At 45.5% G+C, this 16,800-nt stretch overlaps 1 protein-coding gene across 7 annotated transcripts; it reads right to left on the minus strand.

Moving 5' to 3' along the window:
- On the minus strand, positions 1-16,668 carry LOC306701964 (catenin delta-1-like). Of its 7 annotated transcripts, none has more exons than XM_079167427.1 (20): positions 16,423-16,542; positions 11,478-11,601; positions 10,027-10,190; positions 7,952-8,020; positions 7,740-7,859; positions 7,342-7,604; positions 6,960-7,241; positions 6,615-6,855; positions 6,291-6,513; positions 6,012-6,204; positions 5,773-5,890; positions 5,511-5,664; positions 4,885-4,953; positions 4,288-4,415; positions 3,949-4,099; positions 3,572-3,764; positions 3,232-3,428; positions 3,069-3,110; positions 2,897-2,964; positions 1-1,730 (listed from the first exon to the last, which is right to left on the minus strand). In XM_079167427.1, the coding sequence occupies exons 3-20, from the start codon at positions 10,183-10,185 to the stop codon at positions 1,722-1,724; spliced, it is 2,679 nt and encodes an 892-aa protein (XP_079023553.1). In that variant the 5' UTR covers positions 10,186-10,190; positions 11,478-11,601; positions 16,423-16,542; the 3' UTR covers positions 1-1,721. The 7 variants fall into 7 exon arrangements, with proteins under 7 accessions (XP_079023553.1, XP_079023552.1, XP_079023551.1 ...); XM_079167426.1 differs by lacking the exons at positions 1-1,730; positions 16,423-16,542 and adding exons at positions 1,754-2,699; positions 16,593-16,668; XM_079167425.1 differs by lacking the exon at positions 1-1,730 and adding an exon at positions 1,754-2,699.
- Positions 16,669-16,800: the final 132 nt, after the last annotated feature.

Below are 16,800 nucleotides of genomic sequence, written 5' to 3' on the forward strand. Positions count from 1 at the left end.
AAGAAAAGATCTTTATTTATAAAAACAGTTTTACCAGTTACAGACTTTACTGAAAAAGCAACTTCTCAGAGCCAAGGCAGGTATGAATCGTACATCATAATTTTACATGGATAGGCAACATTACAAATATACTATGTGTGGAGAGTAAAAAAAACAAAGATGATTGGTCTCTTTTGCCTTAAAAACAAACTAAAACTGTAACTAACAAGTTGAACAAATTGCATAATGCGCTCTCCCACCTCTCCCATACATACCTGAAATAAAATACACACAAACCTGACAAAAGTGGAAAAAATACAAAAACATGATAAAAACAAATGGATCAGAGACAAAAAAAGAAAAAAAAAGAAATGTGCTTTTCGTCCACCTCCCAAATTAAATTAAACGTCAGTATCTCTCCCCAATCTGTCTGTTGAGTCTCCTCCGAGTGAAGACGTCTCCCATATTTAGCCGCTTTCTTTAAAACGACACATCAGGAATCCCAATATCAACTATTATATTGTAAAAAAAAAAACTAAAACACCAAGTAGTGATTATTTTAAAAGGATTTAAAGAGGAGATGATTATTCCAAAAAGACCCTCCTGAAGTGTTTGCTACTTTAATGAAGAATAAACCGCTGAGTAGGTCGTTTCTATAGCGTGAACCTTTCACAGTAGAGTCATTCTCAAGCAGAACGCCAACATGTTGTATTGGTTTAGTAGTGTATCGTGTTCCCACACACATTTCAGTGGTAATGATGCGTTGTACTGGTCTCGTTGGCTGAAAGTCAAAACACAGCAACTCAAATTGTAATCTCTCTTTCACTTGGGGGGGAAATTAAGGTTTAAAATACAAAAAGAGGCAGTTGGTAGATAAAACAAAAGCAAAAGCTTTATCACAGGAGTAGGAGCACACCATGAAAACAGACGACATGAACGGATGAAATAAGTAACGTGTGGTCTTATGGGTCTGGTCCGTGCACACACACACACACACACACACTCCAAGGTCCATATTCATTTTCCACACACACACACACACACACACACGCGCACACGCACGCACGGCCTTACTCACAGGTGTACTGTAGGACAAATATACACACACGCCCTTTTCTTGTCTACACCTGTGCTCATCCCAACCGAGAGAAAATAACTCTAGACAGGAAAATAACTCCTATATAAACATTCTCAATCTAAAAATAGGGCAAACCTCCCAACGATCCCAGTAAAGGGACGATTTAAATAAATGAGCCAAAACTAATGCAGTCATCCCATTTTCTTTTTATATACAGTATATACCCTACATAGACGTCTACGTACAAACTCATCATCGGGATGCGGGCGTTGGCATGACGAGATTCACCAAAATGTTGACAAGAGCAAGAAAAAAATAAAAACAAGCAGGGCGACAACACCGGAATCAAATGATTGTCAACAAAGGTGATTGCCTTTGGAGGAGAGTTATAATTTAAAAACATTTCTGTTGCTACAATTTAATGAATTCGTAAAAAGTAAGAGAGTGTGTGTGTGTGTGTGTGTGCGTTGCATGAAATGGTTTGCCTGCAACACGGCCACTTTCTTTGGATGCCAACCCTCATCTTCTAATCCCATCTGTGTGGTGATAGAGAGAAAGAGGAGGAGAGGAGGGGGGAGGGAGGGAGAGAGTCTGTGCATCTGGATCTTCTCTCCTCAGTAGCAGTGGTAGGGCAGCGACGGCCCAGTCTGGGTGATGCACACGATCAGTTTTTCTGGAGGATCAGAGCAAAATACGTCGATTAAAACAAGAGTCAAAATGTGAACACAAGAAATATCAAATGTGGGCAACACAAAGCCCGTCTGGTACAAGTGCACAGTAGCGCCGTCACAATAATCACATGTTCAATAAAACCAATCTAAAACTAAATTAAGCAGAGTTTAACTTCTCCAAATACATTCAACACGTTTATCTTCCGTTTAATCCTTATTATGAAACTACTATGAAGCTACTTAATAGACAATTGCAAATATCTAATTCATTAAATGTGTAGATGTTATTGTGGCTCGTATGTTGTTGTAATACTCTGCAGAGCCACAGGAGCGCACTGAAGCACAAATCTAGACCACGAGCAACAGGGGACAGAAGACAGAGCAGCAGCTAGTACTTGGATCCTGGTCTTAAATGCAAAATTCAGTGGAGTCAAATATTTCACAACATGGCAATAGTATCAACACACTACGTTCCTAAAGTGACTCTACTCTGGCAGGTAAAAACACAACTATATTGAGTGGAAAACAAACCACACAAGTGTTTTATTCTTGTTGTAGTAATTAGTGTTTCCATTTTACAATTAGCATTGGTATCAAAGTATTGTGACAACACCACTGCACAAACAAAAAGCTTTTATTGAGGATTTAAATCTTAATTATCAGCTTTAGTTTCCTCTACACGGACCACAACGCACCAGGAGCACCTTGCAGCATACTATACTAGCATGTACACATCACACTGGGGCGTCGTATAAACATCAGTACGCCATCATCACACCAGGTTTCACTGACGCTCTGAGGTTATAAAGATACAAAAAGGACCAGAGCTCATAGAGTCCATGCAGGACGAGAGGTGAGTTGGACATACCATGCTGTTACATGCAGAGGGGGTAGAGGGGAGGGGGGAGGGGCTAACCATCGTAGGAGTCCAACAGGGGCAAGGAGCCCTTCCTGCCCCCATACACCCCTCGCTGAGAGACCACCAGAGAAAGAGAGAAGAGGAAGTGAGTGTAAGAAAAGAAAAATGTCAGTAATTGTGAAGCTTTTAAAAAGCTGCCAAAGGAAAAGGGTTAAAGTCAGGAAACACTCATATTGGAGCAGGAGATTAGGGGTTAGTGTAGTTAAGTGAACGTGACATGTGAATGAGCGGGGCACAGATTTAAAGTACCGGTAAAGTGTCTGTGGTGTCATCCAGAGTGTGTCTCCTCTCCCTCTGGTCCAGTGTCGAGTAGGCCTCTGATGAAATAAGACAAGAATGAGAAAGAATACAACATCTCACCGTGATTCATCATGATGATGAACGTGTCTTTATTAAAAGCTGTAATGATAAATGAACTAACCAGGGCCAAGGTCATTTAGTGGAATCATGTCTCTCTTCTCCCCTAAAATGAAACAAAACAGTCACAAGTTACACTCAGCTTTCTACACTTCCTCTTTCTTGTCACAAGTTTCCTAATAGCCGTCCAAATGTTTTTAACCACAAGTTGCTTCTTGCACACTGACCTCTGTCCAGCAGTGGCGTGGTGCTGTCCTCATAGGTGCCGTTGGCTCGGGTGCTCGGGCCGTTGGCGGTGCCGAGGTTCACCATGAAGTCAGTCTTCTTCCAGCCGTCCTTCTCGAGAGGCTTGCGCAGCTCTTTGTGGGCCCAGACGAGCTGCAGCACCTGGCCGGCCCCACGCACCTCACGCTCCGAGCGCTTGCTGTAGGACACGCAGACGTACACCCACACGTTTACCAAAGTATTCGCATTCGCTAGATATTTTTAACAGCCTGTTCACAGAGGGTCAGGCGCTTCATTCCTCAACATGTAGGAGCTATTTTTTTATGCATCTGAAACACGTACCCGTCCTTGTTGATGAGCACCAGCCTCTCGATGCCCTGAGAGGCTCGGAGGGTCTTTGCTGCCTCCACACTGTTGCCTAGCACCTCGGTGAGCGTGCTCAGTACAGACACCACAGTCTCCTCTGACAGAGCGCGCCCAGACTGACTCTGGCCTCCAGGCAGGTTGGCCACAAGGTGAGGCACTGCATGCAAACCTGCAGGTGACACGCACGCAGTGAGGTAAGAATACGCGACTGGAGTGATACAAATGCAAAACACCCCAAAATCCAAGTCTGAAAACTTGCACACACTTGAAATATTGTCTTTAGAATAACTGGAGTTGTCAAGTTGAGATACGTTATTCGAGAGCATTTTGGATGCACAATACGACATCCTTACCGAGCAGTTGGCAGTTGCGTCTGTCGATGGAGAGGTTCCTCAAGGCTCCGGACATTGCTCGAACCACGCGGTCGTTGCCGTGAGCCAGTAGCTCCGCCATCATGGGAAGACCCTTCTCCAGGCGCACAGTGGCCCTGATGTACCGCCCATACTGAAGGGCAAGCAGAGAGAGAGAGGGAGCAATGAATATGGTTTTTGTTACACAACCATGGAACTCATCACAACAGACTACATTTACTTTAATAGACCCAACATGCTCATTCAGATTTGGTTTCACCTGAAAACATTTCTGATAAATTCAAACAGCAGAGATTCAGTTTATTAAGAAGCGGTACTAACAGTCCACCGGCCAGCACACAGGTTCTGGATGGCTCCGGCAGCGGCCTCGAGCACCGAGGGGTTCTTGCTCTCTCGGAGCAGCGATGTGTAAACACGAACCACCTCTGGTTGGAACAACAGCTCGTAACCTGAAGTCCAGACAGACAGAGAAAGATTTGTTCAGTTTGAAAAACAGCAACATTTGTGTTATATGTACTTATTACTTCTACCAGCCTGAACTGTTTGTCTGTGTGACTGAATGGCAGCATTTGTCTATTAGTACACATTCTGTAGCCTCACTTAGAAAACATTTTAAAGCACAAACTACTACCTACTATTATGTCCACTAGTTTGAAACCGTGATCATATTTTGAGTGTTAAAGGGGGAAGTATCAACATTTACAGCTGGTTCCCCATTCTTAGCTAAGATCTTATCTTTTTATAGGAGAACTAATGTTGATGTTTAGCAGGAGCAAATAAAGCAAACAACCCCAAATAAATGTAAGAGCTGTCGGTTTTCCCGGTGGGAACATTGCTAAAACAAGACATGACGAGATTTAAGATCAACTCATCTGATCAATTCTAAATGATTTGAAGGGAAAAGAGAGACTCGCACACCTTTGGCGGGTGTTGTCCTCTTTGGAATGTCGACCTGATCTCCACTTCCATCATCGCCGTCCTTCTTTCCTGCAGCGAGAAATCAAAGAAGAAAAGGAGAGAACGTGAAAGACTGAACTGAGGAAACAACAGTGATGATGTGACGCTGGATGGGATGAGCAGGCAGTTATCCTCAGTCCTTTACTCTGGAACATTGTGTGAAATGCGACCATGCAGCCAGTGGCACAAACACTGTGAACATGCATCATGCTCATGAACTGAATGTGAATTTAATATTGGACATTCTCATTTCTCTAGCAACGGGTTGTTCTGCGTTAGTAAAAATGAGTAATGATAGAGTGGTCGACACTTTCAAAAGTTCACAGACACCAAGAGGAGAATCTTACCTTTTGAAAACCACTCATCTAAACATAGCAGAGAGAAAGGACGAAATGAAGGAGGGTTGGAAGAAAGATGAGGGGGGAGGGTGAGAGGGAGGAGAGAGAGAAGAGGAAAAGGAGGGAGACAGGTGTAGAGTGTGAAAAACAGCGACAGGTGCTTCCGCCACCAACAAGCTCACAGCCACCAGCAGCTACCAATCATTCAACATCTCGTGGACACACGACTCTGAGCTGTGGGACACTGACCTTTTCCCTTTCGTGAGCCAAAGCAGCCGCCCTTGGTAGCGGGGGCCGGCCCCTGGTTGACGGGCGTGGTCTCGGCGAAGTGCTCGCAGCCGGGGACTTCGCGGTGAACGTGATAGGACAGATTCCTCAAGAGGCAGACACAGTTCTCCACCAACTGCAGGAAGAGAAGAAGAACGAGATGATCAAAGATGGAGGCAGGCGGAAGAGAAGCGTTTTGGATTCATAAGATAAAATATGTCATCCGACTTAAGTGAACAGGTACCTTATTGTCCACATTTTTGCGGTTGATCTGTGATTGGACAATGTACATGAGTGAATCCACCAATCCCGTGCATTCCCTCAGCTTTCGCCTAGCCTCGCTGCGTTCTGAACTCACATTCCTGTTGGACAGAGGGAGAAGTTTGAGCACATAATTGCACGTTTTCCTCTCAAAATAGTCTCCCTTTCTCCTTCTTTGACTTTGTATATGCTCTCAGTCCATTGATCCCGTTGCTTCCATACCTAAGACAGCCAGCAGTGTTGGTCAAGGCGGTCTCCCACTCCAGATGGCGTGGTTTGCAGCTCTCCTCTCCTCCGTTGCTCGCTTGCTCCCAGCCGGAGTGAGGAACGACCACCTCGTCAGCGAGGGCGTGCAGGGCGTGGTCCACAATCTCCATCTTGACAGAGTCGTGGGATGAGAGGTTCCACAAGGTGCCTGGGACGATAGAATAAACACTGTTACCATAACGGCAGAGATAAGAGACAGTTTAACAACTACAAATGATGATATAACGTTGATACCTGTGATGGTGTCAGTGAGGTCCTGGTCGCGGGTTTTTCTCAGTAACCTGGTCAGTGCGGGCACTCCATCGCAGTTCTTGATGGCGATCTTGTTGTCGTGGTCGCGCCCGTATGAAATGTTCTTTAGTGCACCGCAGGCCGAGTGGTGCACGTCCTTGCTGGGGTGGTCCAGCATCGACACCAAGGACGGGATGCCCTTCAGGCGACGCACGTCCGACTTTACCTACAACACGCACGCACAAAATAATAAAACTCACGTTAAGGATTTACCAAATAGATACACATTTGTTATTTATAAACATTTGAATGGGACCATTGCTTCACCTTATCATTTTTGAATGTGAGATGTTGGAGGAATGCAGCAGCGTTGGTCTTGACCGGGTCCAGGCGGTAGTTCAACATGGCGATGACCTCTGGCAGCTCTGGCTGTCTCCATGAACCCGGAGGACCCTTCCTCAGTGTGCTGTCCAGTGACGCCATGCTCCCCCTCTCCATCGTCACCGGAACGCCCCAGGCATAAGGGTCGACTCCTCTCACGTCACCATCCAAAGTGTCCTCACAGCTCCTGCATGTCGCAGAACGAGATAAAGAGAGAAACATTGGTTTAATTTGTTTGTTTGCTCACATACAAGAACGATATGCCAACACTGTAATGCTTCAGTGTTTTACCTGAGTCTCCGTCTGTCCATACCCCCGGGGCCGCCCCCTAAGCGCGGCATGGTGCCGTAGCCTCCAGGGTGCATTGGTGGAGGACCCATGCCGTAGTCGTCATATCCCACACTGCGCTGGTCATCCTCCAGACCGTAGTTGCCGTGGCCGTACCGCACCTCCAGCGCTGAGCCCAAGGCCCTCATCCCCCGGCTCACCTGGGGCTGTGCTGCATACGGGTCAAGCTGCTGACGGCTGGGGGCACGGTAGCCAGAGTCCAGGGTCCGGTAGCCATCAACTGGCCTGTGGGGGGGGAGAAGGGAATGAGAGAAGTTGTTAAAGTGAGATCCCATCCTGTGTATAAACACAATGAAATACAGTCTTCTATGGAGGGGTGTTGTACCTGTAGCGCTCGTCCATGTGCGAGCCCCTGCTCAGGCTAGTGTAAGCCTCCGACGGTGGGCCGCCCCGGTAGTCCTCATAAGCCCCTACAGGGGCATAGTGGTAGTTTCTGGGCACTGTGGCTGTGGGGTAGTCTGCTGGTCCAGGCTGCCTGTAAGGACGGTCCAGTGTGGCGCTGTAGCCGCCCATACCGGACACCGACAAGCCCCCGTCAATGGACATCGAGTCAGAGGGCAGGACTGTGCGCGAGATCGGTTTCTTCATCTAAAAAGGGAGAGCGATGATGCAACGAAATATGTTTATGGTAAAGGATTACCAAGTGGTGTCATATCCTTGAACATGTTTTTTTTTCTTCTTCATGTCTGATGAAATCACAGCGCATGCGTCATAGTTACTTACGCCATTGTCCAGCCGCCGTGTGGGTCCCTCGTCAGAAAAGACAGAGTGCGCCTCCTGGGAGTCGTCCTCTGGTGTGTAGCTCTCATCTAGAGCGCCGTGTGCTGGGTCCACCATCCTGTACTGTAGTGCAGAGTTACATGTCAAATCACTGGCACTTACTGCTATAAATACAAGAAAAATTGACATGATAAACTATACAGACAAACGCGTACCTGTGTGCCGTTTATGTATGAGTCAGTCAGTTTCAGTCGTTCTATGTCTGCATCCCCTAAACGCCCGTTCTGAGACGATAAAGAAAGTCAAATGTGAGATAGAGATATATATAGTACACATTTTAAATATAACAAGTTTGGCTGAAACAACAAGTAAAAGTGAGGTTGAAGGCATGATTGCCAGTAGCCGGGGCGTCTACATTCTTAAAACCTCCCGGATGATATTACTCCTGCATAAGCACATTCGCTGCTGACAAACTGTCCCTGCATGTTTATGGTCTGTGAATCACTGCCAGACATGAGGGAGGACATTTTGGAGCACAGCCACTCATCCTCACACTCAACTTCCTCCTGCTGTATTCCGTTACATAACCAATGACTGTCACACTGTATAACATTTTCTAGCTAACCCCGAGTAACACTCATGCAACATAACTGCCTCAGTTATCAGCAGTAGCCTCGAGCTGAATCACACGGGAATTCTGCATAATTGGGATACTTTGGAAGTCTTTCCCAGCAACGCCTGCTCCTCACATCTTTATCCGTTTCAGTATTTCTTTGACACGAATAACTGTTTGTGAATTTATGTCAAATTGTCACTATAAGAGGCTCACGATCCGGTGCACACAGCCTCATGCAGAATACACTGCATGTACGTTGATGCACGTAGTGCATAAAGTATGAACCAAACCCTGACTTCTGTGTACCGTTACACCCAATACCAAACGCTGTTAACCTTATCAAACAACAACTCCATTTGCAGTAGTATGTCATACTGCACTTTAGATTATGTCCATGGGGAGGCAGAGCTGCTATTAGAAAGGAATGGGAAGTGGAAGTGTACTTTTATACAACAAGAAGGTTCCACTTCCTCTACAGCTGGTTCTTCCTATAATGCCACCTCATTTACCAACAACTCCGTCATGGCCTCAGATAAAAGCGCAGACTGAGGCGGACAAAGCGATAATATCTTCATATCTTCATCAGCAGTCATATCTTTTTAAACCTGCATAGTTAGCACAAGGCCAAAAACACAGATTATTGATTTCTTAGCCTTCGTCCTCCAGCTGCCACATACTAATCACGTTAGTCACGTCCAAGGACTCAAAGAGACAAAATATGAGATAGCCAATGTCAGTAAGCTCTTAATGAAAGGAAAAGATTTCAAACTATTCTACTCTGTCCGAGAACAACGCCAAGGGCTGGAAATTGTGCTTTATCATCAACCCATGAATACAACCCTGATAATGGGTTTGCTTTAACTGCTCTCTGAAGCCTACAGCCACCTAATGGAAGCTGACAGGTCTCTGTTTGTCAAGTCTTTTGGTAGAGACAACAGAATAGGACAAGAAGGCAACAATACAACCTCGTCTCAATACAGCAAAGCTGGTCTTCAACTACAAAACAGATTTATATAAATGATATAAACTAAATTGAGAAACTGGAGATAAAATAATGAAATGTCTGATTTTAATTCTCCTTGCAGATCAAAGCAAATGGGCTTTAAGACGGATTTAATGCAGCAGAAACCTAAGACACAGCAGTGATATTTTAAAAACAATTTCATAAAAGAGCCTTCAATATCATGGTTGGTCAACACACAAAAAGATGAAAGCGCTTGATACAGGATTTAAATGAAAATAAAGAAACATTTTTGATGAAGGACTATGCGACACATGCATGGCGGATGCAGGACAGATGACTGCCCTTGATAACACGAGTCACGACATGCTGGAACAGAGAGGAGGATGACAGATTCCACAGCGGGGGCCACTGAAAGGTGTGTACGTTTGTGTCAAGAGTGTATCCGGTGAGCGACAGTGAAGGCATGCAGAAAATGTTTGATGACCATCTCAGGCATGTTGAAATAGTGGAACGATGTGCAGGAAAGAAGCGTGTTGGCGGACGACGGCTGAACGACTTCAGCGACACAAGCAAACACACACCGACTGGCCGAGCGTGGTGGAGAGGAAGCAGGCGGCGGAAGGGATGAATGATGGAGGGAGAAAACTTTCAGGATTGGATGAAAGAAAAATGGTGATCCATGGATGGGGATGTTTATTGGGGAGTGTTACCTGTGTGTGAGGGAGGAGGTGACCCAGGGCAGAGGGGCTGGTGGCGGGGAGGCCGACTCTCCTCCTCTCCTCCTCCAGTGCCCTGGTCAGCTGTTCAAACTGCACCTCCTGCTCCCTGACAGACTCCAGCAGAGCGGCTGCGCTCTCACGCTGCTCCATACACACTACGCGGCCCCAAGGGGAGAGAGGGGGGGCGTTACAAACATCCACACATCCATACAGCCTCTCACACACACACACACACTGCATCACAGACACCTCTCTCCATACAAAGTATTGCAAAAAAAAATCCAGGGGCTGCAGGATTTTTTGGGGCTGATATTAAGTGGGATGAGTTATTTCACCACATCTTCTTTGTTTGGCGATTACTGTCGAGATGCCTTCTTGGAATCGGCACTGTGCGGATTGCACAATACTTCCATTGAACTCAATGAATATACAGCAGTCACAACTGTAAAGACACGTTTCCGGCTCAATCTCAGACACAAAACATCCCCCATTACACTGGGCTCCTGTGTCCGACGTGTACTCCGTTGAAATCCTGGCATAGTGTCATGACTCATTTCGTTCAGGTTTTTATCCCCCATAAAGGTGGCCGACTTGCTCAAACTTCACGCTTCCTTTGGGAAAAATGTGTCAGCATTGAAGAAACTATATCCCAAAAAGAGTGTGGTTTGCATCACTCAACTGTAAGTGCAACAGTGAAACCATCCCAGGGTGGCATCATGTGAGAAGAAAATACAGCAGGATAATAATCTAAAGCCCAATTCATGACACGTGATTCTGTACATTTCGGGTCGGCAAACGCTGCCGGAGGAGGCGGTGATGATGGAGGGAGCGGAGTCTTTAAAACGCTGGTTATTGCATTGATCATTAATAGTACAACATATTGATCATCATAATATGGAGATATTGTAGCGTTACATTGGTGACGCATGCAGATCAATGAAGTTAGGAGTCCTCTGGGCTTTTCACCTTCTCCGACATTACAACAGGAAATACTTTCTTAAATACAAACGGTGGACCCAAAGAGGTTTGTGGATAAATCCTCTGCAGTTTGGGGACCTGGCAGATTAAAACAGCATTGGTGTATTGCCAGAGCACAACAACAATACTTGTCCTTTGAGAAAATGTGGGGTGCCTCGCTGGCATATGTTTATTTCATGGACATACAATTAATGTCGTGTTCAAAGTCGTGGGGGAAATGTAGGTGGATTTTTCATACTTCATGAATTGAAAATTAAAAAACACCAATTTATGGTGATACACATATCTACAGCGTACACTAAAACAGAGGATGCAGCCTGTTTCACATGAAGAGAAGCATCCTTCATACTTTGTGGAGGAAGCTTAAGATCACAACATCCAATCCAAGGCAGCATACTTGTCTTTACAATTCAAGCACAGACACACTCTCAAAGCTCATTTCAGAGAAAAACAGAAATACACACCTTCCCCTGTGGGCGTTGTTTGGTAGTAGATGTGAAAGATCACGCCAAGGTCAGAGGTTGAGCTCTAGTTGCTCATGGGAAGAAGGTCACCGAACCACCGAGCCCAGAAACAGGGAGGAATGGACTGCAGAGAGAGGACAGAGAGGAGGAGGAGGAGGGAGGAGAGTAAAAAAGGAGAAAGGGGGAGAAATGTTTTGGTGAAGAACGAAGGCACCTCGGTTTGAAAAACAGCAACATGGTGAGAATACCGTACAAGTGTGTCAATGGGATTGTGTTTGCTCTGTGAGCAGAAAAAGCCCAGCAAGAGACAGAGGCACACAGTAGCTTCAGCCTTTAGACACACCCTATATTTACTCAATGTAGGCCTGCAAGCACTGGGAAGTGGCTGACCAACCGGCAGCTCTTTCTGGGCCAGAGAACATCGACCGTCAGCAGAAAGAGAAAAGGGGTTTAAGAGATAGTAACATCCTTCAAGAACCATATCTTCTTATAAACTCAGCATTTTCCTCTTCTTTTACGTTTTTTCTTCCAGCCTTTCCTCTCTAATCAGTCTTCATCTACCTCTGGCACAACTCTGTCAGTCCTCTACTCTTGTTCGCTCAACTATACTGGCTTTTTTTCCCTCCCCCTACGTCTCTTTGTTATCTTGGCTGTGCTGTGAGAGACAGACATTGTTATAGCAGAGCCAAACAAGTGTAGAATCAGATCCTCTTATCTGTTGATACACCCTCTACTGCAGCAGCCCGGCTCCCCACCAGCCCTGCTTTGAAAGGTGAATAAACACAGGCATTGTCACCCACACACACCTGCAAGACCGGTTGGACAAGGCAGAGGGGGGGGGGGGGGGGGGGGGGCAACCAAATTGAAGTTTCTCAATGCCTGTCTGTCTGTCCTACCAACATGCACAGACACACTCCACTAACGATCTGGAGGGAAATTCCACAAAGATTTGGGCAACAAACAGGGACCTGCATTTACATTTCAGGCAGCAGGTGTTTGTGTGAACGACAGGTAGAAACTTAACAAGCATAAGTGTAACGAGATCAAGTGGAGAGATGGTGATGAATGACTCAGTTGCACCTGTATTAGATTGTGCAAACAAGAAAAAAAGAAAGAAAGAGCGACATGGTGAATTCGCCGTTTGATCGACAGACTATTACGACACCCTTTGACTGTTGAAATGAAACCTGGAGAGGTCGAATCTGTTGCGGTACATCTGTTAAATGAATGACTAACACACAGTCCCACGCACGTATACGGCTTGTTGCATGAAAGAAACCCAGCTCGGGGTGTTCCCAGTGTGGGAAAAAGGGGAGGAAAGTGGGATGGCCTGATGAGAAAACGAGGAGTGGCTGAAATCTATTTCACAAGACAAAGGAATTACTCTGAACCAAAACCAGGATTTGTAGTCGCAGAAAAAAGCCGACTGACGGGATGAAATGATGTCACATATACACTCACACTATCCTTTGCATGGGGGCTGAGGAGCCCCGGAGCTATAACCTCCCACCTGAACATATCACACACTGCTGTCCTGTACCACACATGCCTATATATGGTCATAGCCAGGACAGGGCTGATATTATCCACGAGACAGACTGGGACAAACCGAGTAAGAGCTGCCAACAAATAAAGCCAGGCGAAAGACTGGCAGTGAAAAACGCACAAGGAGAGTGTCATCTGGAGCAAACGAGGGGGTAGAGATAAGGAAAGGAATGCTAAATAAAAGATAATGCTGCATTCCTAGTATTGTCTCCTGCCAATTCAGCACAGCAGCCCACCCACTCATCCACTATAAAGCGACCGTAACAGGACACTGGCAAATAATCCTTTAGAGGTTTGTGTTTACCACACGGTCGCATAATTATAAGGCAGTTCACTGGCGGCAAATACCCAAAACACAGAAGGACCAACTATTTATTTGAATGTCTTCTCCTCTGGCATCTTTCCATAATTTAGAGCCACATGTAAACACTGCCTCACTCCTCATCTTATCTCAAGACGGCGCAAATATACATTTTTAACCATGCTAACCGCTATCGTATTTCACTAATGAGCACAACTGTCATTCACGCCAGATATATTATAAATTGTGATTGACATTTCTTGGCAAGTGTGCTTGCGAATGTAATTCTAAGTGTGTGCGTTTGAACCGCAGTCAAAGGAGGGAATTTGCAGCTGTCAGTCTGGGAGCTTGGTGTAACAATAAGTAGTTTGTTCAACGGAGGGCCAGGAGGATATTATTGGACACATTTGGGTGTGAGTGCATCTGTGTTTGTAGGTGTCTGGAGGGGGTCGAGTTAACGGCGCTCTTTACCCCCTCCTGACTTCTGTTCTCCACCCGCATTCCCCTTTCACAGCTGTTAGTTTTGGCCTTGAAAGTCACCAGTGAGTTTCGCTGAACAATGAAAACAATCCCTGCTCTCCCATTGCCACTCCCCTCCCCTTTCCCCTCTAACCCACTTCCTGAGAAACAGGATGTTATGAATTCGACATCAGAGATGAGTAGAGGGACGCGGCGGTTACTTAAGCTCACCAAAAAAAAACATTTTCCTCAACAGAGCCGCTTGTACACAAAACCACAGGAGTCTATAGGATATACACGCCAATGAACAAACCTGATTGTTGGAGGAAGTCTTTGAGGTGAAAACCCCCCACGGTCGATATGTCGATCAAACGAGCACTTCCCATTTTGCTAATATTGTTCTCCACCTACTGTTTTCTGTTCTGCTTTCAGAAGCAATCTTTGTGAACCCGCGTGGCCGAATCATCACATGAATAGCTTTCTTTTAGTACGTTATTCAGTTTGCTTTGTTCCCATAGTTTAACCGCTGAATTCTCATAATTTGATAACTGGTTAATGATAAAACTCATTTTTCTAAGCACATATAGGGAATATTCACTGGTTTTCAATGTCTCAAACATGAATATTTCTTGTTTTTCTTACTCCTCTACCATAGTCCATGCATTATCTTTAGAAAAGCAGCGAAAAAATAGATCCTAAGAAACTGAATGGCATGAACCATTTTAGTCATACATGCTGATCATGAGCCTTCATTCACTATCAATGTATAGACATGTAAGTTACTATCAGCAGCAAAGCAATAAGTTTCTAAAAGCTTTAAAAAAAAAGGGTGAGGAAACAAGTGTGCACAAAGAGACTTACGTTCTGCTGTCCGAAACAGGACGCCAACAAATGTTCAAGATGTCGGTCAGTGCCTTGAGGTCAACAACATGCACACAGCCCTCAAACATCTGATCGAGCCCTGACACACCACAAGTCACATATCTCCATCTGATTCTGCAGCCATCAGTCAGCATGACTCACTCAACCCCGTCAGAAGACATCTGTGATCGTGTGCACATGTAGCAAACAGTGCAGCCTTTGTCCACTTAATGAAACTCTGGTTAATGAAATAAGCGCCTACACCTGCCATCAGCAGCCAAACCTACCACTGAAACAACACATTCACAGTAAAAAAAAAAATAGCACATCTGTTCTTGCGTCTCAGGGTAACACACACTGCAGTTATAGCTGATAAGTCATTGTGACGTCACGTGCGTTGGTTTAAACTGAGCGTGGCTTGTAATGGGATTGAAGCTTTAGCCCACTAATCCACTTACCTCCCAACACATACACACATGTTAAGGTGCACAAACAGACGTAGACACACAAGTTAGGCCCTTTGTGGATTAACCTGCACACCAAGCAGACACACTTGCAGTTGGCGTTGGGAGCATGTATCAACAATCAAACAGTGACTTTAAAGTAGTGAGGAAAGACTCAGGGTGTTCACAGGCACAGCTGGTGTTATTAGTGGTGGCACCTGCAGCACATTAAACCACCTACATCCCGGACCCACTGGTACCTTTATAGATACTGTATACACATAATCCAGGACAGTCCTAGAAGCCACAGGGAAGGCGCGCATATATATATATATATATATATATATATATATATATATATATATATATCCAACGTTTACATGGGAAAAGCAAGTTTATTTGTTCTCACTCAAGTCGACAGTTAAGTTGTCCCCACCCTAGCATTTTCCTACCGCAACAAGTTCACACAGGACCCACCCAACAGGTTCACAAGCGGACAAACTCAACTTCCCAGCCCGTGTGACAGACTACGACTGGAGGACCACCACCCTTTTTAGGCTCAAATACACAAAACAGGCTCAACGTTTAAAATATGTTGTCAAACAAGTTGCGAGGTTTACAGTTACCTTAAACCACACCAACGGTAACAGTCGAGGTGTGGACATCTACCTATATGAGCTAACAGTTAGCATCTCCCAAATCTAGCAAACCCCCCCCCCCCAGACTGTCGTCAACTGACTTGCTAACGTAGCATAGCAATCTATGGCAGCTAAAACACAGAGGCAGTGACAAGACGACGTGGGTATAAAATGACTCTCACGAACAAAGAGCAGCGGAGCATTGAGTAACTGTGTGCTTGTGCTAACGCTACTGCTCACATAAATGACAATGTTTGAGATCAAATCAGCCCAGTTGTCCAGAATGTTCGCTCAGCACCCGCATGACCTGGTTTGTCTGTCTCGCTACGTTAGCATCACAATAACCCACATAACCGACCGAGAGCCAGGCTAGCGCTAGCATAGCAAACACAGATTAGCCGCAAGTTAGCGTGTGTTTGGCTAAACGGCGTTTTAAAGATAATTTAGACGGTTATTATCGGGTTTAACCGTCGGTGTCGCGAGCTCTTTTGAATAAGGTATACCAGTGTGCACGGCGAGCAACGGAACCGCGGGGTCGCGATGTGAACTTTTAACGTTAGCATTGTTAGCTAACGTTAGCCTATATCGATGATGTGACCACTCCTTGCCAACGCTGCAGTGCACCCAGTATATGTGGGGAAAAAACCCCACGGCCGCTGCTTTATCCACCCTCCGATGACACTTATGAATTAACTTACCTTGCTCGTTGAACGCCTGTCCCGACCCCTTCCAGACTATTCCGTTTATTTGGTGTTTTCTCCCCTCTTTTTCCCCTCCTTCCCTGGGTTCTGGGTCAAGCTCGTTAAAGACGAAGCGACATCACCGAGTTTTCTATCAAAGGAGGGCGGGATCAACAAGCGGGCCTTACCGTAAAGACGGCGCACTCAGAATTCCTTTTCTCATACAGGTGTTTGTCACAAGTTTCTAGGCAGGCATTCAGTAGCTGGACTCGGAATAAGGATACAACACGCACAGACTGACAGGGGCAAGTTTACGATTATAAAAAGAGGAGAATGGGGATTTAAATTCTGCTGCAGTAGGAGAATAAATAGGCGTCCTCCCACTTCTCCTCTCTC

This window comes from Pholis gunnellus (assembly GCF_910591455.1).
Source record: "Pholis gunnellus genome assembly, chromosome: 10".
NCBI lineage: Eukaryota > Metazoa > Chordata > Actinopteri > Perciformes > Pholidae > Pholis > Pholis gunnellus.